This window comes from Camellia sinensis, chromosome 10 (assembly GCF_055761805.1).
Source record: "Camellia sinensis isolate YWXY chromosome 10, ASM5576180v1, whole genome shotgun sequence".
In the NCBI taxonomy this organism is placed as follows: domain Eukaryota; kingdom Viridiplantae; phylum Streptophyta; class Magnoliopsida; order Ericales; family Theaceae; genus Camellia; species Camellia sinensis.
The window spans coordinates 43,918,889-43,942,424 of record NC_138970.1 but is presented as its reverse complement, the minus strand read 5'-3'; the positions used below and the strand labels follow the sequence as shown (position 1 = coordinate 43,942,424).

The 23,536-nt window shown below is 42.7% G+C and overlaps 1 protein-coding gene across 1 annotated transcript; it reads right to left on the bottom strand.

Annotated features, from left to right (window-relative positions):
* Positions 1-10,330: 10,330 nt before the first annotated feature.
* LOC114289411 (uncharacterized) lies at positions 10,331-23,102 on the bottom strand. The gene is made up of 5 exons (XM_028233138.2): positions 12,313-23,102; positions 11,900-12,061; positions 11,251-11,811; positions 11,054-11,152; positions 10,331-10,773 (listed from the first exon to the last, which is right to left on the bottom strand). The coding sequence occupies exons 3-5, from the start codon at positions 11,620-11,622 to the stop codon at positions 10,486-10,488; spliced, it is 759 nt and encodes a 252-aa protein (XP_028088939.2). The 5' UTR covers positions 11,623-11,811; positions 11,900-12,061; positions 12,313-23,102; the 3' UTR covers positions 10,331-10,485.
* Positions 23,103-23,536: the final 434 nt, after the last annotated feature.

Below are 23,536 nucleotides of genomic sequence, written 5' to 3'. Positions count from 1 at the left end.
ATAAGAAGACTCGCACACTTTATTCGATACAAAGAAAAATTTGCAAAGGTGTTGTCAATGCACTTGAGGATGATGCTTCTACTAAATTGTGGCACAAATGGTTGGGCACATGAGTAAAAAGGGGCTGAAAGGTTTGTTCAAGAAAAAACTTCTACTCGGTTTGAAATGTATATATCTTAAAACTTGTGTTCATAGCTTGATGGGTAAATTTTAGAAAAGAAAATGTTTTGGAGTTAGTACATTCGGTGTGTGTGGTCCTTTGAAAGTTAAAATACATAGTGGTCCATTTTATTTTGTTACTTTCATTGATGATTATTCAAGAAAAGTTTGGGTTTTTGCACTAACAATTAAAGATCAAGTTCTAGATGTGTTTAAGCATATTCAGGCCATGGTTGAAAGAGAAACGAGGCTGAAATTGAAATGCATCCAAACAGAATCGCAACCAAGGTATTCAGCATCAAAAGATAGTTAAGAAGACTCCTCAACAAAATGATGTTGCCAAGAGGATGAATCGCATCATTATGGAAAGAACAACGTGTCTGCTTTCACATGCTAAATCGCCAGGATCTTTTTGGGGTGAGGCAATGAAGACAATGATTGATGTGATCAATTTGTCTCATTCCTATCCTTTGAATGGTGATGTTCCCGAAAGAGTTTGAATTAGCAAAGATGTATCTTGTGAGCACTTGATAGTGTTTGGTTGCCGAATTTTTGTTTGCATTCCAAAAGATGAGAGGTCTAAGCTTGATAGTAAGTCAAGACAATGCATTTTTTTTGGCTATGGGCGTGATGAATTTGATTATATATTGTGCAATCCGATCGACAAAAAATTTTTTCGAAGCCGTGATGCTATGTTTCTTGAAGACCAAACAATTGAAGACTTTAGCAAAAGTGATCAACCGGAGCCAAAAACTAATGATCTCATTGACATGGATCCATTTCCTTCGTTTTTGGTGGATGATGAAAATAAAGGAGATGTAGAGCCTCCTCTTGAAGATGTAGATGATGATACTACTCTAAATGAAGTTGAGCCCGAAATTGATGAAGAGCATCTAACTCAAGAACCGCTAGCACAGCTTGAGTTGAGAAAATCTACAAGGGATCGACAACCTTCGAAAAAGTATCCTCCCAATAAATTTATGTTGATTTTCGATCAAGGGGAGCCTGAGAGCTACCAAAAAGCAATTAAGCAGTCAAAGAAAATTGATTGAAAAAAGGTCATGGAAGAGGAAATGAATTCTTTACTTGAAAACCACACTTATGATTTGGTGAAATTGCCTAAAGAGAGGAAAATTTTAAAAAACAAGTGAGTCTTCAAATTGAAGAGTGCTGGAAAGAATCTAAGGTATAAGGCATGCCTTGTTGTGAAAGGTTTTGGGCAAAAAAAAGGTGTTGATTTTGATAAAAAAATTTCACCGATTGTGAAGATGTCTTCTATTTGAGTTATACTTGGCATGACCGCAAGTATGAATCCTGAAGTTGAGCAATTTGATGTGAAAACCGCATTTCTTCATGGTGCTCTTGAAGAATAAATTTACATAGAGCAACTGGAGGGTTTTGTGAAGAAAGGGAAAGAGAAATTTATTTGCAAATTGAAGAAAAGTTTGTATGGCCTCAAGTAAGCACCGCGACAATGGTACAAAAAATTCAACTCTTTTATCATGAATAATGGTTTTTCAAAAATCCTTTTGGACCATTGTGTGTTTGTGAAAAAAATTTCGGATAGAAAATTTATTATTCTTTTTCTTTATGTTGATAACATGTTTATTATGGCTCAAGATTATTCCATGATTAACAAATTGAAAGTGGAGTTGAGCAAGTCACTTATTATGAAAGATACGAGTTCACGGATTCCGACATAGCTGGTGATGTTGATTCTAGGAAATCAACTTTGAGGTATTTGATGACATTTGCAGGGGGAGTGTAGACACCCCATTTTTGACCGTCCTCAAGACTTGAACGTCACCGATGGAACACTTGCTAATTACCCATGTTCGTGTGTTCGTTTTGAGTTCCCGGAGGTCTCGGCTACGCGCCTTGCCTCAGGATCTCTCAACTCGACTGTTTTGTGTTTGGTTTTGCACCAAACACTTGTGTTTTGCCTTTGAGGGGTAGGGAATGGTTTATTGTCCATCCCCACATATCACCGGCCATGGCTTGAGGCCACCGTCTGTGTTTTGTTGCCATCGGCCAAATGTTTGGCCGGCCGGCACTATAGATGGTCAACCGGCCATCTTTTTTGGTCAAATTGCATTTTTGGCTGGCCGACCACTGTTTATCTGCTTTTGCAGATATTTTTGTGCCAGCTGTGATAGCTGGCACCCACCTTTGCTCCCCTCCATACACGTGTATGGAGGGATTTCAATCTTGTTAGCTTGCCTTAGAAGCTTTGCAAGATTGAATCTCCTATAAGAGGAAGCCTCTTCTCCCTCTTCTAGATTAGACAACATTTCCAGAGGGCTCTGAGTTTTAGGGTTAGAGTTTGCATATCCTCCATCTCTATATCTCTCTCTCTCTCTTGTGTATTAGTGTGTGTTTTGTCTTACTTTTGTGCACAAACACCCACCATCGCACCTTCTCTTGGAACTGAGGCACTAAAGGGCTGTTCTTGGTGTTCTTGAGTGGTTTTGAGCTCAAAGAAGCTGCTGGTCCACCATTTTTGAAGAGGGTCTTCAAGGGTAACCACTTTCCCCTTTTGTTCTCCATTTTTGCATAGCTTTTTCTCCTATCTTGCAACTATTTTTGAGCTTAGTATATAATGTATAAAAGTTCTGTTTTTGCTTCCTCTAAATAATTGTTTAAGAGTGTTTTGAACTTTGAGGTTGTTTGACCCCTCTTAAGCGTTGTTAAGCTCCTTTTTTGTGCATTTTTGGTGAGCTCCGGGACCATTGTGTTTGGGCCTCCTCACCACTAAAATCTTGAAGGATTTCAGTGGTGAGGATGGCGCCTTGAGGTCCTAAGAAGGAGAGGGCCACCCCCCTCTGCTTGTTGTCCTTGAAAAGGGCCATTTTAGCCTCTTGAGAGAGTATCTTGTTTAAGTGTATGTTGGCCATGCCTTAACTGATTTTTATGCTTATATTGTCATAATATAGCATTGTTGTATGTTAGTTTAGACACACCTTGCATGCCTTGCATACATGTCATGTAATGCCATCATTCAGCCCTAACATGTCTTATGATTTGAGCCCTTGTTCTAGCATGTTTTTGGCCAAGCTTTGTGAAGCTTCCATGCTTGTTTTGGTATGCTTGAAGTCTGTTTTGGGTTGCTTTGGTCGACCATGGCATGCTTTGTATAGCTACCTTACATTTTGGCTTGTTAGCCTTGAGTTTTGGACCATATTGCATGCTTGGCTTGTCTTTGTTTAGTTGGTTTGAAACCATTTCTAACATGATTTTCAGAGCTTATGTGCATGCCATTAGTCCATGTTTGCATCTTCTTGAGTGTGCTTGAGAGTTGCTCTTTGTGCCTAAGTGATGGACCAGGTTTATATGCATGCTTGTATGTGTATTTGGCTCCACTTCCTTAGCTTTCGGCCACTGTTTTGGACTTAGTATAGAGCTGTCCAATTAGTGTAAGTCCCTCATTTGCATATTGTCGCATGCTCTTCTTGTATGTTGTTGCATATTTGTGTGTTGTTGCATGATTGAAGTTGCATGATTGAATGAAGTCACATGCTTGCTTGCATGCTTGAACACCCACATTGTGTCTTGCATACTTGTTGGTTGCATTGCTTCATGCCATGCATGATCATTGTATGCCTTGTATGCTTCTTTGCATTTCCATGATTGCATGCTAGCTCACATGCCTAGGTTGCATCACATTGGCGCGCATTCTTAACCTCTTGATTTGATTGTGATAGAGGTTGAGCCCCATTGTTTGTTTATGTGCATTTCACTCCACATTAAAAATGCACAACTTGGTTTCTTGGGCCATCACGCATTGAAATGCGTGATTGATGGTCCGAGAATCGAGAACCATATCCCTTTGAGTCATGAACATGATAAGAGATGTGTTGGTGTATACATTTGCTTGAAATGCATTGCCATGCCAAGTTTTTCCCTCTGTTGTTGTCAAAAATAGGTTCTGCAGAAAGTTTTGGCCGGTCGACTAAATACAGTGCCGACCAGCCATCCATTGTTGGCCGATGGATCAATTTGTGGTCGGTAACCCTTGGCCGGTGGCCACTCCTCTCAGCCGGTGGTGTTCCAAAACCCTCAGAGAAGCAACCCTGGGACTTTGGCAGTCTTCAGAGGAGCATTGCAGGGAAAACAGAGGCAGCTTGAGCATGGCAGTGGCTTTCCGAGCGGAGCCGAGCACGCATTGCATTGGGCCCTCTCCCGAGGCTGTTTACTACTTGAGTTAGATTAGTTAATTTGCTTAATTAATTTAATTGGTCTGTAATATTTAATTAGCCTGTAGGTTAGTTAAATTTGTATTATTCTTTCGGTCCCTCCGAATGAGGGCAAATTTGTAATAAGTGTGGGTGCGTATGTGCATGTCTTCCAACCCCCATTTCTTTCTCCATTTTACTTACCTGCTTTTGATGGTTAGTATTAGGACATGTCTAATTTAGCATCCTTATGCTATGCATGCGTGCATCCATACATTTGCCTTACATGCACCGGGCTCGGCACATCATGCTAACTGCATAGTATTTCAATTCCAAATTAAATACATGTTACTTGTTGCATCCCACATGCCATCTTAAAATAGCCGAGCCTATCATAGTTACATTCTGTATGCGTTGCATTAGCCACTTGACATGGACTAGGATCATGCATATGATTACTAACTAGTTTCTATTTTGGCACGGAGTACGATGTAAGTATTTATGCTTTAGCATCTCGCATGAGTGTGAATGTTAAACATGACAGCATGCTTACCATGCGGCTAAATGCTTATGTGATATAACTGCTTGAATGCTTGTGGATGGAGGTTGAGTTGTTTAAATTGGAACGATACATTGAACACGAATTTTAAGCCCACTCGAGGGTGGCAAAACCTACATCTTAGCCTACTTGCGAGTGGCAAACCATTCTCAAAATAAACATGAAATGTTTTGTTCCAATTTAGGCGATTCGGTCTATACTTGTTTGTTGTGCGCATAACATAGTAATTCTAGGCTAATAACCAGAATAAGAACACATAAAGTTTTCAAAATAAGATATCATGGTTAGTAGAGGCCGATCTTCGGATCGGGCGAGAGGGGGTGCTCATAGCTGACCTTCCCCAATCGTACCCACGTTCCCGAGCTGAGGCAACTTTGGTGATGACGGACACGTGGCCTTAGGCAAACGAGTCAGGGTTTCCTAAATTTTCCCAAAAATGAAATATTTAGGTTGCGACTCTGTATCTGGCAAAACAGTCCATGTTTGGCACTTCTTTTCTAAAAATCTATATTTTTTTCTTAAAACGATTTGCCGGATTTGGACTCTTTGGTTCAAACTTAGAATCGTGACACAAATCCAGTCCGAACTGTGGTAGTGAGGCCTTCGCGCGGGGCACGTCCACAGTTTCTGGCGACTCTGCTGGAGATATTAGAGAACTTGACTCGAACTCGTGATATCTTGTTTTGACTACACTTATGTGTTTCTTTGCATTGCATGTGCATTCGTGCGCCTAGGACACCGTGTTGGTCATCTGCTATTCTTGAGCGGTTTGCTGGAGGCTTGTCTTGTCAAGGCATGACCATGAGGCTGACCGATTGCGGGCTCTGCCAGTATGGGAACACAAACCCCGGTTTTACTAGGGCACCATTTTCGACCATTCGACCTAGTGCATACTCAGAATCCATAGTGACCATTCCAAACTAGGACAGGTTGCTTACCCAATATAGGTTGTTTGGAAACCGCTGCGTGCATAGCGGAACCCTAGCTCCTGACAAAATAGGACAGGGAAACCCTACCCCAACATAGGGGTGTTTTGGCTCTCATTTACTTGCTATGTGCTTTTAGAGTGTATCTCTACAGGAACACGCATATCAGTTTGCAAGTTTGAGTATCAGGCCTGAGGGCACCAGTATCAGTTTGTGAGAATCAGTTATATCTGTGGGTATCCGATTCAGTGTTTTGGGGCAGTGATTTTGGGGAACAGTGATCAGTAGTAGAGTACAGTTGTTCGGCTACACCTGTGTTTGTTCCGTTTGGGCTGAAATGCTGCTTGTTTTCCCTTTCAGTTCAGAGATTCAAGTACAAAATAGCCAGTGTTTTCCCTCGCTGAGGCAAGGCAGATATCTGACCCGCTAGTCACCGTTCAAGTTCGGCGGATTTATGACGACCCAAAGTTCGGAGGAAATTATAGTCATGGCAGCCGCATTGGACCAAGGAATCATCTTGCAGGATGAGACCAATTTTGATGTACCACATCCGCCCAGGTCGCATGCTGCAGACCCAATCTGGACACCCCAATTGTATCAAACTCGTGAACCCACCATGTTCGAGTTAATGGGAATGATTGGCGACCTTCAGAGGTCCGTGGCTGATCTCGCCTATGGGATGTTGGCTTCACCACCAACTACGTCGTACACTGGGAATTTTATGCCAGAGGAGCCCCCGCTGCTGGGACGGATTGTGATCGAGCTCAGCCAACCTGAGGTTGTCTCAAGTTATAGCAATAACATGTCAGCATCAACCCAAGCCCTCGATCAGGCTGAGGCTAGATGTAAGAACAACATGAGAATAGATGTCGATCCCATTGAACAACTGATATGGGCAGTCGAGGCTTTGAAAGCCGGGGGGATGAATAAGCAACAGGTATTCGCAGTCGCGGCCAAGACTGTCGATGATGTCTTTTCCACTCCAACTGAAGGCAGTTCAAGCCAGGCAGAAAATCGGGATAGGCCCCATCATGCTAAAGCAGTTCATTCCGCTCCCAACTCTGCACCTAGGAAAGATCAGAAAGTTAAGACAGCGCCTGCCGACCCTTTCGCTAGCGCACCTAGCAAGAATCCTCAGACTTCGAAGTATTTGCCCCGGGGGCGCAGAGTCTTTCATGCCCTCTACATGCCTCTGTCTAGGGCATTTCAAATTTTGGCTAACAAGGGGCATCTTAAACCCCTCGAGCCGCGGCCTCTCCCGAAGAATCTCCCTCTCACACATGATGCTGCCTTGTACTGCGCGTACCACCAGCAAACCCGTCACGCTACCGATAACTGTTTCCGCCTTCGTCATGAAGTGCAAGATTTGATTGACAATGAGGTAATCCTCCCACCCACCTCAGCAAAGTCTGTTGTTACCGAGTTGTTGGACTTTGAGGATACTGCGAGTACGTGATCGAGAAGTGAACCGCCTGCGGGTGACCCTCGGCATATTTTGGATGTGGCGTCTGGCACGTATTTTTGAGCATCTGCGAATGCTAGTTTTGTAATTTCTGACTTAGGTGTCGAGTCAGTCCTTTGTTTTGTTTTGAGTCTGTCTCATCATCTTGAGTCAGTTCTTTTTGCTTAAGGGTCTGTCTTGTTGTAGCGAGTCAGTCCCTTTGTATAGAATGTTAGGTGTTTCCGAGGTTGTTTCCTCGAACACCGTTTTTGTTTTCTTTTGAGTCTGTCTCTGCTGTGGAGCCAGTTGCAACCAGGAAATCTGAATGAAACAGCTGCGGCTATCATGTTTCTGTGCTTATTGCTACTTTGAGCTAGTTACGCCAGAGGATTTGAATGAAACGGCGGAGCATCTCACTTACTCTTCTGTGCTCTAAACTAATTGTATTGACCTAAGTTTTTCAAAACGTTTTTTGAACACTGTGGTGATGAAAACGAAGAGGAAGGAATTCCTCGGGTTTTACAAAACTTTGATCAATTTGAGAGAAGATGAGGCATGCTAAGCCCTTAATGACCGAAATCATGCGTGTCAATGTGGGTACTAAGAAGGACCATGGCTTGATCCAGATTGGTTCCACACTATCTTCAGCGCAACCGATTTGTCGCTTTCGTAAAAACTTTCAAAAATAAAATGTTTTGCGCGGTCCTATGAAGACCTGTGTGAAATCGCTTTTGGGATTGCGCGGCCTAGGATCGCTCTCGACCCCAAGATTCAATCCGTTTGTCTCCAAGCCTTGAACCCATTCAGAATGTTCAAAGATCAATCCTCGAGAGAGGCCTGTGTGGCCAGATTTGAAGCAACCCTCGAACAAGAGGCACCAAAAGTCAGATCAAGAGGTCAGACGTCGTCAACAGAAGCCTGCGAGGCTAGAACAGAAATACCCCACGAACTAGGGGCGAAAATGTCCGATGTGCTCGAAGAGCCGAAGATGGACCATTCCGCAAATCAATACAACAGCCACTTTTCCGGATAAAGATGGCTTCAAAATCCTAAAACCATTTGGCATGGACTTGTTACATTTTTACCCTTTGAGAGGCTGGCTGGGCCGAAAACCCGGAAGGGCGACCCAGGCAAAAGTTAGAGCAATGAAAAAATAAAAAGAAAAAATGCAAAAGAAAAGAGAAAAAAAAATGTACAAAAAAAGCAAAAAACAAAAAGATACAAAAAAGAAGAATCAGAAAAGAAAAATAAAGCTCGCAAGGTCGAAAACCCGCAACGGGCACCTTGGCAAAAGTTAGAGCCTAAAAAGTGAAGGTCAAAATACCCGAGTGTACTTTAACCAGAACTACGTAAGGCTTGATTCCCATCTTTGGGATACGTAGGCAACTTCACCCCGAAGTCCAGCCCCCAACGCTTTCATAGCGACTGCATCCATGTAATGGTTTTAATCACCCTTGATTCCCATGTTTGGGATACGTAAGCAACTTCATCCTGAAGTCCAGCCACCAACGCTTTCAAAGTGACTGTGTCCATATATTGGTTTTTGACCATCTTCGTCTTCTCTATATCTGAGAGTTCGGTCGTGATCATCACTAGTAAGGGTTGTTTACAATACGCTATGGCGTCATCCAAACAAGGGGAAACTTTCCGTTGCCATGAGTCGCCGCTCAAACCAGGGGCAACTTTCTGTTGCCATGCAGCGTCCTTCAAGCAAGGGGCAATTTTCCATTACCTCCGATCCGAGATTGCGCATCTCAAGAGTAAGTTTCGTGCTCGTTGAGCAGCGGCCGTTGGCCAAAAAAATAGTTTTTGAGAATTTTTACTGAGATTGACTATTTTTTCGAAAATTATTTCACTTTTCAAAATTGGACCTTTTCTTGGACCCAAAAAAGGAAAATTTTCAGTGCTCATAGCCTGACTTGCATGATTTTCAAATCAAAAATCGAACAAGTATGTTAATCTAACTCTCATATTGGTCAAAATCGTTTTAGTAGAAAACCAAAACAAAAAATGATCAAAATGATGAACTAGGGGCACGGTTGAGTCAGGCTCCCTATCTTTCCCCAGATTGTCAATACTTGCCAGAAGGACACTCTATTCGCCAGAAGAAGACACAACTGAAGTTGTCAGTAAAGGGCTGAAAGCTCTCAACAACCTCCAAGCAACGAGGTATCGAGCCAAGTGCGAAGCATAATTTGGAAAGGATCAAAATACTCCATTCGGAACATCGACTAGACGTCCTGGGAGGAAATAGCCGTGAGCTAATAAGTGTTGGGCGTGAACCCGCAACTTCCTATTCATCCATTAAACACCTAGGGGAGGGATAAAAAAAATGAGAGAATAAAGAATAGAGAGGTGTAAGCTGAGAGAAAAAGCAAGCTAAAGGGTTTTTGAGAGAAAAAAATCGAGCCTGAGAGTCGAGTGATGTGAGAATCACACAAATCAGAAAGGGTGGGAAAATACCCGAATAAACTGGCTCCTCGCGGACTTAGAGGTTTCTCTTTTTTTAAACACGTCTGTGTGTCGTGTCTTTTGTTTTGTTTACCTCAACTTTTGTTTTGAGTCTTTTCCGAGCGTGTCTCGTTGTGTTTAGGTTGTACGCCTTTTTTGTTTGAGTCTTTTTACTATGTTCAGTTGTAGGCTCAATACCCCGGTTTGAAAAACCCTTTTTCAATTTCAAAATTTTAGTCATGCTGTGCTCAGAGTGCTGTGCCATTCTCCACATTTATGCGAAGCAACAGAAGAAAGGGAAAATTTGGGGCATCTGAGTGTGCTTCAACTTCGGCCGATTCTACCTTTGTATTCCGTCTCGTCAAATTGGACTGTTTGTTCAGGATTCGTTGTATGCAGATTAATCCCCAGCAGAGTATGGGCCGAGTGTTCAGACTAAGCATTGGGTTATTTGAGTTGTTTTGCCGTTGGCCGGTTCATTACCTGGTTATTACAATACAAATGTTTGACTTTCAGACAGGAGATCAATTCTATTTACATTGTTATGTGATGTGAGGTAATGTAATGCGATGCAATATACGACATGTACAAATGTAACACTTTTTTAGGTAAAAAGTTTCGTTTCATTTCATCATTTCTCAAATACAAAGCTTTGGAAACAAAAACCTGCCTGCGGCAGTACAAGGTACTCTAGCTACTAGCAAAAAGAACAAAAAAGTACAAAACAAAAAGAAGAAAAGCAGCAAAATTTGGATCAATGTCAAAAGAGCGTCAGGTCTAGGGGTCCGTCCTCGTCCTCTTCCTGGACGAAGGTCTAAGAGCATCGTCATCAGCATCGTCATTTGAGTCTGAACCCGAGCCGTCTTCGGTCTCCTCCTCGGACGACTCTGCCCCCGACTCAGCCTCAGCCTCGGACTCATCATCATCATCAGGGACGGGTGCCCGTGAGCTACTCCCAACATGGGTGCGCCCCGCCTTGGTGCGAGGGTATACTCTGCCATCTCCTTCGGTGGGAGCGAAAGGCCCAGTTGGAGCACCTCCTACAGTAGGCATCAGGAATGGAGGCTGAAAAGTACAAATTACAAACGCATCAGTATGCCACGCAAAACAGTGTATCAGTGCAGAATGCAGTGTATGAATACAGTGTGTGAATACCGTGAGTAGTGTATCAGTACAGAATGCAGTGACTGAGTGCAGTGTATGGACGTCGCAAGCAATGCTGTGGACAGTCTGTGGGCTACAGTGTATCGGATGCCGTGAGGGCAGTGTGTCAAGTGTAGTGTTGTGCATCAGAGTATGTGAAACAGTTTATGTATGGTCAGAGATTGTGGTCAGAAGAACATACCGGAATACTGTACATGGCCAAAAGGTCCAAGCTCCGCTGGAGCATCCCCATCAACGAGGCAGATAACTCCAGTGACTGGCGCGTGTACTCGGAGGAAGCCTACAAAAGTGTTAGAAGCATCAGTATTCCGCGGAATATCAAATGAAATGAAATAAAATGAAATGACAATGTAAGATGCAAGATGAAGTAATACATACCGGAGGCAAGTCGGAGAACCCGACTAACTCATGATCAGCCGGAGGGGGAGCAATGGGGATCTGATAAGTCTCCCCACCCTGTCCTTGGCATGTCATCATAGTGGGTAGTGCTGGCCAACTAGCCCCCCGCCCCTTCCGAGCTCCACTCCTACCACGGACTCGGGCCGTCCTCGATGTCCCTGCCCCTGCTCCTGCCCTAGCCGCCGGCGTCGCTGGCCTCTCTCTCTCAGCTCGACGACCACCGCTCAAAGGCTGCATAATGTACGTCCGAACGTACTCTGAGTAGTCGCCTATGCCTCTGAAACGTGTCGCATCCCAGCCGATCGTGTAGTCAGCCATCTGCTCAGAGGTAAACCTTTCAGTATCCCTCATGTACTCAGGAGGGTGGATCGGGACTATCTGCTCGGGTAAACCTAGGGTCTGGCGGAGGAAACGCTCACCCAGGTAACAAGCCCGACAGACCGGGCCTTCCAGCAGGATCCTGAACCGAGCGGTCTCCTCAGCGCCGGCGAATCAATCTCTCACCCTAGCTGGCAAGGGAGCCCAAGGCTGCCAGGTGATCTGTAAATGATAGGCAGTTTGTTATCTCTTGATATTGAAAATACAGTGTAAAGCAAAGTTGAAATAAAACTCTAAAAGTTGAACATACCTCCGCGGGGGTGATGGTGTCGAAGTAATGGCAGAAGAAGATGAAAGTCTCCCAGGGTCTCCGCACGCATCTCACATCGAAACGCCGCGAGAATGGCACGACAAGAGGGGTCTCCACATCTGGCACTGGCACAAGTCTCGGAAAGTAGGCGTAGACCCACAACTGCAGAGCAAATACCAGCATGCTTATCAGATAAAGCAGAATACAAAATAAAGCAGAAATTTGCAGAACCGTGTATTGTGCAGTGTATTGTGCAGAGTGTACAGTGTGTGCAGTGTATAGTCAGTGTAAAACAAAATATATGTGTGCCGTGTGTACAGTATATGATCAGCATGAAGCAGACTGTAGTGTGTGCAGTGTACAGAGTACATAAAATATAGAATAGAAATGAAAAGCAGAAGAAGAAAATGTACCTCCCAAGCTCGCCAGTAACCTCCGAGCAACTGTCCGCTGTAACGGGAAGCTGAGCTCATGTATCCATACAGAGTGGCCAAGGCGGCGCCACCCCAGTCGATGCGCAAGATCCTGGTGACGTCCACGAGAGCGCTGAGCAGGCAGAGGGAAACGGTGTTCGCCCGGTCGGCGAAAATAGTCTTCCCCAGCAGAATCATGAGGAAGCCGCGTGCATACCGCTCCACCTCCTCCAGAGTCATCAGAGCCTCCTCGGTCAAGGCTGGCTGAACCCTAAACTGGACCTCGAACCATGAATATCTGACGAAGCCGGGACGTGCGAGAGGCGGCACCTCGCTGAGCAGGTAAATCTGAGCAGCCTCCCACTCGTCCATGTCGGTGTCAAAGGGGATCGGATCACCCCCTACCCCGATGCCGGTGAGCATCAAGAAGTCATAGGGAGTCATCGTCATGTCTCCCGCGACAGAGAGGTGGAAGGAGTCGGTGGTGTCCCACCACCTCTCCACTAGAGCAGCAAGAAGGGGTTTGCTCGCAGTGAGGCGCGAGAGTCCCCTGCAGAATGCGCCGAACCCGGCCTGGTCCACGATATGACAGACCGCATCGGGCAGCTCTATGTACCAATCTCTAGCGGCAATGTTCCCATACCTCCAGAAGGCATGGGAATCTCCCTGTATTTAAAGCAAACAGTCGCGAAACAATATAAAATGTATAGTTTTGAAGGGCATTCAGAATTAGGGCCAATACAGCGTGTGTGCACATTTTCAGATTCAAACAGACATCGGGTGCCGGTGTGCTTACAGTGAACTACAACATGCGATGTGTCAGTGTGTTTGGGTGGTTCAGGGCCAATACAGCGTATGTGCGCGTCTTCATATTCAAACAGACATCGGGTGCCAGTGTGCTTATAGTGAACTACAACATGCGATGTGTCAGTGTGTTTGGGTGGTTCAGTGTCAATACAGCGTGTGTGCATGTTTTCAGATTCAAGCAGACATCGGGTGTCGGTGTGCTTACAGTGAACTACAACATGTGATGTGTCAGTGTTTCCGAGTGGTCCAGTACAGATGCAATGTACGTGCACATTTTCAGGTTCAAACCGGTATCGGGTATCAGTGTGTTCACAGATGAATTACAGTGTGTAATGCATCAGTGTATCTGAGGTAAGCAGTTAAAGAACGGAATCAACTATGGCAGTTAAAATGTTCTACATTGCAGAAACTAAAACAGAGGGAAGAATATACCTCGGAAGCGCCGAAAGACAGATGAGACGTCGGCTCGCGCAGGAGAAGCTCCAGTGGCACGCCCCTGTCGAAACTCCTGAACTGGCGAAGACCGTCAGGAGGTAGCACGTGGATCACCGGCCGGTAAGTCGCCGAGTCAAACGGGCGGACGTTCAAGGGAAGGAGCTCAGCCTCTGGGTCCATCTCATGCTCCGGGGGAGTCCCGTCCCGTGGAATATCGTCTGCCATGTCAAAAGTGGTATGAAAATGACCGGGAAAGTAAGAACCGGGTGAGAACGCAAAAAGTCAACAAAAAGTCAATCCCGGGAGGGCGAAAAATGGCTGGAAAAGTCGGAATGTGGAAAAATCACGGAAATCAATGAAGACTCAGGGGAAACAAACCCCAAGAGGCGGAAATTGAAAAAGGTACACCGAAACGGAGTTTCGTTCGGATGAAAATGTTCGAAACGCGAAGAACTTCGCGAATCAAACGTCGAAGAGGGCGCGAAAATCAAGGAAAACGAGGAACGAAGGAAGAAAAATGCTCTAGAGAGAGAGGGGAAGAAATTTCGGCTAAGAGGAAGTGAGAAAAATAGGGTTTGAAACCCTATTTTAAAAGACCCGAGGCGAAAAGTCCAAACTGTCCCGACTCAGCAACTTTTGGCTGGTCGGCCAAATATTTGGCCGGTGGAATATTTTTGTGGCCGGTGGATGGCCGGTGACCTCCTCAGATGGCCGGTGAGCCTCCTACAATCTTGTTTGGGTCAGATATGTGGTTTGGGGCCTTCATTGCTCAAGACAGTACAAGAAAGTGCATTTCCGAAGCTTAATCGATCTCCGTTTTGACCTCGGACCGTGTCTTCTGTGCGTGGCACTTGAATACGAGTGCGGTGTATCCTTTTTTTGTATCCTTCTGCCTCTTAGGAGATTCGAAAATTTGCCCTACATGTATTGCTTTACAATGCTTTAATGTGAACGCGTGTTGAGACATATGTCGCTTCATTCGCATCGTTATGCACATATCTCGCATTATCATGAACGTCATTATGCTTGCATTATCGTGCACCTTGTACGGTCTGGCAAGACCTTAAGCATGCACGGTCTGGTGAGACCTGAAAACCCGCTTGGTCTGGCGAGACCTTAAAGCCGCTCGATTGCATTGTCATGCATCCCTCACTCACATTATTGTACACACCATACTTGCATTAGTATGCACATTCTTTAGGTTGCGTTGTCAAGCGTGCCTCATGCATTATCATGCATCTAAAGCCGCACGTTGTCGCGCATTTCAAGTTCATGCATTATCATGCATCTAAAGCTGCGCGTTGTCGCGCATTTCAAGTTCATGCATTATCATGCATCTCAAAAGCTGCGCGTTGTCGCGTATTTCAAGTTCATGCATTTTCATGCATTCCAAAAGCCGCGCGTTGTCGCGCATTTCGAAATCATGCATCATCATGTATTACGAGCGCCGCGCGTTGTCGCGCATTTCAAGTTCACATGCATCACATGCATCATCGTGCATTTGCATTTCAAAAAACAAAAACAAAAAAAAAAAACATGCATCGTCATGCATTTTCCCTTTCATGCATCTGTCATGCATTTAAAAAATTTTCAAAAAAAAAACAAAAGCAAAACAAAAACATGCATTTCATTGTAAATAATGCATATGTCATGCATCATTGTGTATATTGCATATGTCATGCATTTCATGGTAAATAATGCATATGTCATGCATTCCATTGTATAAACTGCATATGTCATGCCTCCAATGTATATATTACATTCCATAGCATATTGTAAATATCGGATTATAGCTTGCATACGTTCACTGCATCACCTCCCGCCTACGGCTTGCGCCTTTCCAGGTTGAGCTTGGTCTGGTATGTGCCCGTACTTTTCAAGTTGAAACATAGATCTGAGACTTTTGTGTACGCGCCTATTCCACGCTGGTATGTTGGTTTGAGGGTTGCGGCACCATTTTTGTGTTAAACGTTGGTTTGTATGTGTGTATGCCTTTCCTAGGCAATACAAGGTTGGGTCGCGTGCCTTATCCGCTGTAAATACTACATTTGCATCCATTGCATTTCTCCCCAGCAAATTGCATTGTGAATATCCATTGCATATTGTATATATCGCATTGTAGCTAGCATGCATTCACTGCATCATCACCTCCATCTACAGCTTGCGCCTTTCCGTGTTAAGCTTGGTCTGGTATGTGCCCATACTTTTCACGTCTATACACTCATAGTTCTGTATGACCGTTCTATGTTAGACGCTGTTTGTGTGTGTCCATGCCTTTCCTAGGCAAGATATGTTTTGGCCTGCGTGCCTTATCCATTGTATCCTATCCACCCATTGCATATTGTATATATTGCATTGTAGCTTGCGTGCATTCACTGCATCACCTTCATCTACAGTTTACGCCTTTCCATGTTGAGCTTGGTCTGGTATGTGCCCATACTTTTCACGTCTATACACTCATAGTTCTGTATGACCGTTCTATGTTAGACGCGGTTTGTGTGTGTCCATGCCTTTCCTAGGCAAGATATGTTCTGGCTGCATGCCATATCCATTGTATATATTACATTTGTAGTGTAATTTTTGCATCCAGCATTAGGATCATTGGTCTTTCCTCAGCGGGTCATTTCCCCACTTATGTCATTCCACCCAATTACTTGTTCTTGTGTCCGTCTACATCACTCATAGTTCTGCATGTGTACGCGCCCATTCCATGCTGGTATGTTGGTTTGAGGGTTGCGGCACCTTTTCTATGGTAGACGGACTTTGCATCTCCATTATCCTTTTGACATTTATGTGGTTTTGAACCGCTTATGATTGGATCATGATTCAATTGCTTTACATATCGATTGCATATCATTTGCATTGTTTTGTAATTTTGCATATCATTTGCATTACATTAGATTCAATTGCATATCATTTGCATATCATCGCACTGTTTGTGCACCCCTTGGTCTAAGGAGACCTTAAATCCCACATTTACGTTGTCACGCAATTTTCAATTACGTTGTTGTGCATGTTGCTAACAATATTGTACCTGTTGAGTTTTCTTTCTCTTTCAGGCACGATATTGTATGTACGGTTCATTTAAAGCTGGTGTAACCAGATGAACCATACAAGTATTGTGTCCTCCGAGTGAGACGTATCGAGAATTGCATAATTCTCTTACATCCTTTCTGCATTGTAGTGTAGTTGGATTTGTATTTGCTAGCTTAAAACCGTCGCATGTTATGCTTCGTTACAACTTTCTTTGCATGATCATAAGTTATGCTCGGCTTCTTGCATTGTCAGTTGCATTTTGCCCCCGCCTTCGGGCACATATCTTTGTTGTCTTGCATGCTTTGTCTAAGTCTTCGGCCTTGTCAAAAATGGGTCATCTCTGGGCTTTGACACTCACTCCTGTCATTGTTATGACTTTCGAGTTCTGTCAAAGAGGGGTAACTGTAGACACCCCATTTTTGACCGTCCTCAAGACTTGAACGTCACCGATGGAACACTTGGTAATTACCCATGTTCGTGTGTTCGTTTTGAGTTCCCGGAGGTCTCGGCTACGCGCCGTGCCTCAGGATCTCTCAACTCGACTGTTTTGTGTTTGGTTTTGCACCAAATACTTGTGTTTTGCCTTTGAGGGGCAGGGAATGGTTTATTGGCCATCCCCACATATCACCGGCCATGGCTTGAGGCCACCGGCTATGTTTTGTTGCCACCGGCCAAATGTTTGGCCGGCCGGCACTATAGATGGTCGACCGGCCATCTTTTTTGGTCAAATTGCATTTTTGGCTAGCCGACCACTGTTCATTTGCTTTTGCAGATATTTTTGTGCCAGCTGTGATAGCTGGCACCCACCTTTGCTCCCCTCCATACACGTGTATGGAGGGATTTCAATCTTGTTAGCTTGCCTTAGAAGCTTTACAAGATTGAATCTCCTATAAGAGGAAGCCTCTTCTCCTTCTTCTAGGTTAGACAACATTTCCAAAGGGCTCTGAGTTTTAGGGTTAGGGTTTGCATATCCTCCACCTCTATATCTCTCTCTCTCTCTCTCTCTCTCTCTCTCTCTCTCTCTCTTTCTTGTGTATTAGTGTGTGTTTTGTCTTACTTTTGCGCACAAACACCCGCCATCGCACCTTCTCTTGGAACTGAGGCACTAGAGGGCTGTTCTTGGTGTTCTTGAGTGGTTTTGAGCTCAAAGAAACAGCTGGTCCACCATTTTTGAAGAGGGTCTTCAAGGGTAACCACTTTTCCCTTTTTTTCCCCATTTTTGCATAGCTTTTTCACCTATCTTGCAACTGTTTTTGAGCTTAGCATATAACATATAAAAGTTCTGTTTTTGCTTCCTCTAAATAATTGTTTAGAGTGTTTTGAACTTTGAGGTTGTTTGACCCCTCTTAAGCCTTGTTAGGCTCCTTTTTTGTGCATTTTTGGTGAGCTCCGGAACCATAGTGTTTGGGCCTCCTCACCACTGAAATCTTGAAGGATTTCAGTGGTGAGGATGGCGCCTTGAGGTCCTAAGAAGGAGAGGGCCACCCCCCTCTGCTTGTTGTCCTTGAAAAGGGCCATTTTAGCCTCTTGAGAGAGTATCTTATTTAAGTGTATGTTGGCCATGCCTTAACTGATTTTTATGCTTATATTGTCATAATATAGCATTGTTGTATGTTAGTTTAGACACACCTTGCATGCCTTGCATACATGTCGTGTAATGCCATCATTTAGCCCTAACATGTCTTATGCTTTGAGCCCTTGTTCTAGCATGCTTTTGGCCAAGCTTTGTGAAGCTTCCATGTTTGTTTTGGTATGCTTGAAGTCTGTTTTGGGTTGCTTTGGTCGACCATGGCATGCTTTGTATAGCTACCTTACATTTTGGCTTGTTAGCCTTGAGTTTTGGACTATGTTGCATGCTTGGCTTGTCTTTGTTTAGTTGGTTTGAAACCATTTCTAACATGATTTTCAGAGCTTATGTGCATGCCATTAGTCCATGTTTGCATCTTCTTGAGTGTGCTTGAGAGTTGCTCTTTGTGCCTAAGTGATGGACCATGTTTATATGCATGCTTGTATGTGTATTTGGCTCCACTTCCTTAGCTTTCGGCCACTGTTTTGGACTTAGTATAGAGCTGTCCAATTAGTGTAAGTCCCTCCTTTGCATATTGTCGCATGCTCTCCTTGTATGTTGTTGCATATTTGTGTGTTGTTGCATGATTGAAGTTGCATGATTGAACGAAGTCATATGCTTACTTGCATGCTTGAACACCCACATTATGTCTTGTATACTTGTTGGTTGCATTGCTTCATGCCATGCACGATCATTTTATGCCTTGTATGCTTCTTTGCATTTCCATGATTGCATGCTAGCTCACATGCCTAGGTTGCATCACATTGGCCCGCATGCTTAACCTCTTGAATTGATTGTGATAGAGGTTGAGCCCCATTGTTTGTTTATGTGCATTTCACTCCACATTAAAAATGCACAACTTGGTTTCTTGGGCCATCACGCATTGAAATGCGCAATTGATGGTCCGAGAATCGAGAACCATATCCCTTTGAGTCATGAACATGATAAGGGATGTGTTGGTGCATACATTTGCTTGAAATGCATTGCCATGCCAAGTTTTGCCCTCTGCTGCTGTCAAAAATAGGTTATGTAGGAAGTTTTGGCCGATCGACTAAATACAGTGTCGACCGGCCATCCATTGTTGGTCGATGGATCAATTTGTGGTCGGTAATCATTCCCCTTGGCCGGTTGCCACTCCTCTCAGCCGGTGGTGTTCCAAAACCCTCAGAGAAGCAACCCTGGGACTTTGGCAGTCTTCAGAGGAGCATAGCAGGGAAAACAGAGGCAGCTTGAGCATGGTAGTGGCTTTCCGAGCGGAGCCGAGCACGCATTGCATTGGGCCCTCTCCCCGAGGCTGTTTACTGCTTGAGTTAGATTAGTTAATTTGCTTAATTAATTTAATTGGTCTGTAATATTTAATTAGCCTGTAGGTTAGTTAAATTTATATTATTCTTTCGGTCCCTCCGAATGAGGGCAAATTTGTAATAAGTGTGGGTGCGTATGTGCATGTCTTCCAACCCCCATTTCTTTCTCCCTTTTACTTACCTGCTTTTGATGGTTAGTATTAGGACATGTTTAATTTAGCATCCTTATGCTATGCATGCGTGCATCCATACATTTGTCTTACATGCATTGGGCGCGACACATCATGCTAACTGCATAGTATTTCAATTCCAAATTGAATACATGTTACTTGTTGCATCCCACATGCCATCTTAAAATAGCCGAGCCTATCATAGTTGCATTCTGTATGCGTTGCATTAGCCACTTGACATGGACTAGGATCATGCATATGATTACTAACTAGTTTCTGTTTTGGCACGGAGTACGATGTAAGTATTTATGCTTTAGCATCTCGCATGAGTGTGAATGTTAAACATGACAGCATGCTTACCATACGGCTAAATGCTTATGAATGCCTGTGGATGAAGGTTGAGTTGTTTAAATTGGAACGATAAATTGAACACGAATTTTAAGCCCACTCGAGGGTGGCAAAACCTACATCTTAGCCTACTTGCGAGTGGCAAACCATTCTTAAAATAAACATGAAATGTTTTGTTCCAATATAGTCGATTCAGTCTATACTTGTTTGCTGTGCGCATAACATAGTAATTCTAGGCTAATAACCGGAATAAGAACACATAAAGTTTTCAAAATAAGATATCATGGTTAGTAGAGGCCGATCTTCGGATCAGGCAAGAGGGGGTGCTCATAGCTAACCTTCCCCAATCATGCCCAAGTTCCCGAGCCGAGGCAACTTTGGTGATGATAGACACGTGGCCTTAGGCAAACGAGTCAGGGTTTCCTAAATTTCTCCAAAAATAAAATATTTAGGTGGCGACTCTATATCTGGCAAAGCAGTCCATGTTTGGCACTTCTTTTCTAAAAATCTATTTTTTTTCTAAAAATCTATTTTTTTTCTCAAAACGATTTGCCGGATTTGGACTCTTTGGTTCAGACTTAGAACCGTGACACAAATCGAGTCCGAACTGTGGTGGTGAGGCCCTCGCATGGGGCGCGTCCACAGGGAGCTGTAGCATGACAATCTAAATTATAAAAATGTGTTGCTCTCTCAACTACAGAAATTGAATTTACCACCATTAAAGAAGCTTGCAAGGAAGAGTTATGGTTGAAGAAATTTGACAAGAATTGGGTTTGAAGCAAGAAATATATGCATTTTATTGTGATAATCAAATTGTTATTCATTTGAGTAAAAATTCCACTTTTCATTTGATATTAAAACACATTGATGTGAGATACTATTGGATTCATGATGTGTTAGATTCGAAATTGTTGAAACTTGAAAAGGTTCACACGGATGATAATATTTCAGATATGTTGACTAAGACTTTGTCGAGGGACAAACATTTAAAGTGTTAAACTTTGGCGGATATAGTTGATGTCTCCGTCTAAGTCGGTAGGAGAAGAATTGTTGGGTCTACTTCCTTAGTGGAGTATAGGACTTAATTAGTTCATTAAAAGAATTTTAATTTGGTTTGGTGTTGGTTCTAATATATATCTATATATATATTATATTTGACTTTTGGAGGTCTAATGGGTATTTTAATCTGTTTGGTAACAGCTAGGATTTTGATTAAAAAAAAGCCCAAGAATTAACAATATATATATATTTGGTATTGTTTTTGCTTTTCTAAAGTATGCAGTGGCTGATTGATCTTTTCGGTGGTGTGTACTTGGAAATTAATTCGTTGGATTTGGTTCTTGGTGTAGTGCTACTGTGTGTGTTTTGTTCTGGGGTGCTCCACTTTGTTGTTACTTCTGCAAAGTTATGAAGTCTGTTTCTGATTTGGTGCTGGTTTGGTTCAGATTTGTGATCTTCTTTAATTCTATTTCAAAGACAATTTGTTCGTCTACTTGGTGATGTCTTTCCTCTATTTATTTGTGATTATTTTGAATTCACCTAAGGGTGTTTTGTGAGACTATTTATATTTCATTTGTAATAGTTTGAAAGCTTTTGATTAATAGTGGAATTGGATTACGGTCCCATGGACGTCCTTCATATTGAGGGAACTATATAAAAATTCTTATGCCGTTGTTGATTTAATTTTTTTGCAATATTTTTATTTCTTTTGATTGATTACTTGTGCGAAGTCATCTTTTTTTCCTAACAGTTCCCATTGGTAATCTTCTGGATACGTTTGTGAAGGTTCTTGAAAAGAATGTGATTAGGGGTTTGAATCCTATGAGGTATAATGGAAACCTAGATTAGGGACTGTAAAAGAGCTTTTGAGAGTTACTGATTATGTGAATAAGCATTTGTGTGATGTGAGCATTCCATTCATTGTCATTCATTGTAGTGCAGATGTTTTGACTGATCTAGATGTGAGCAGAGAATCATATGAGCAACCTAAGAGTGAAGACAAGATTTTTAAGATTTATGATAGTGAAGGGTTAGAATATAAAACAAGTCAGATCCAAGCCTTGGGCTGGTCTAAGCCGCTAAGCCCAAACCCAAGTGCATCAAGCGAATGTGTGGACCAGTCAATTAAGCTCATCTCCATTAAGAAAGGTCTTCCTAAGTCCTCAGCACTTGAGCCCAACTCGGAGTGGAAAGGCCAATCTAGCCGTGATACTGGGCTAGGCCGAGTTGCTAGACTTAATCCATAAACCGAACTGATAGGTCAAACGCATCTTTAGAACCAAAGTGGGCCGAGCCCACACAAAGATATTCAAATGGGCCAACCCATCTTTACTAGCTGTCTTACGAAAGGCCAAGCTGAGGCACAACGGTACTGAGTTGAGGGAATCTCTCAGAGAAATATGGAAGCTATGAACACATACATATGCAGGCTGCCATCTCAGTTGGTCTCCTCCCCCTAGAATCACAGAAACAGTTAGCACAGTGGATGTAATATGTTATATGCATGGTTACAATGAACACATGCATCTATTGTCAACTACCTTGAGGTCCCCCACCTTAAGCAATGTTAAGGGAAGCCTTGAAGCACCAAAGCTCCATGAAACCATCTTGGGCAACAAAAAAATTCTTCTACATAAGCCTCACTCTTCACTTTGAAAGTATCCAATCTCATCTCATAACAACTAAACTCATTAAAACATAACGAGATACATTTTTTCTTTTCCGCTCTCTACGCCTAAAGAGAGCCCCTCATCTTATCCGACCACTCATTCTCACATCAGAGGGGTTTTCCAGCCAACCCTGGCTTGGCAGTTATGAAGGTGTTCTGTGTTGCATGTCCTTAGTTCTTGGATAGTCCATTTAGTTGCAGAGCTCCGATCCACTTTCATCTAGTGCGGGATTCGGTACGCACAGATAGGATGATGCATTCTTTGTTTTTTGGAGAGATTGATGAGAATGTTAAGATTGTTCAGAGTGATATATTGTTGTGGTTGAAGATCTATAATGGGATGATCAATTGTTCTGTTTAAATGTGACGATAAGGGGTAAATTAATACGATTTCAAAAATTTTAAGGGTAAAATTAACATTATTCGAAATTTGAGGGTGTAATTGATCAGTGGGACAAAGTATAAGTAGAAAAATGAAATTTTCTCTTTTAGTAACTCAATATAATAAATAAATAAATAAATATATATATATATATTATCGTAATGTTTATGGTACTTTTTATCAATTAATAAAAATAAATTTTTAATTACTTAAAAAATTGAACATCAAAAGAAAAAAATATATAGAAGATATGAATTGATTCGTATATTTTAGTGGTACAAAAGTTTAAAATTTAAAACTGATTACTTAAATTTCTTTTTCAAATTTTGAAATTTAAATTTTTAAATGGATTAATTAAGTTTCCTTTTGAAATGTGTAAAACAAGGCATAATAATTTATTTTTTTTTAAATGATTCAATAAAAATTAGTCAATAGAAATTTTTTTAATTATTTAAAAAATAAGAATTCTAGAAAAATAATATGAGGATTTTAAGTTTCACAAGTCCC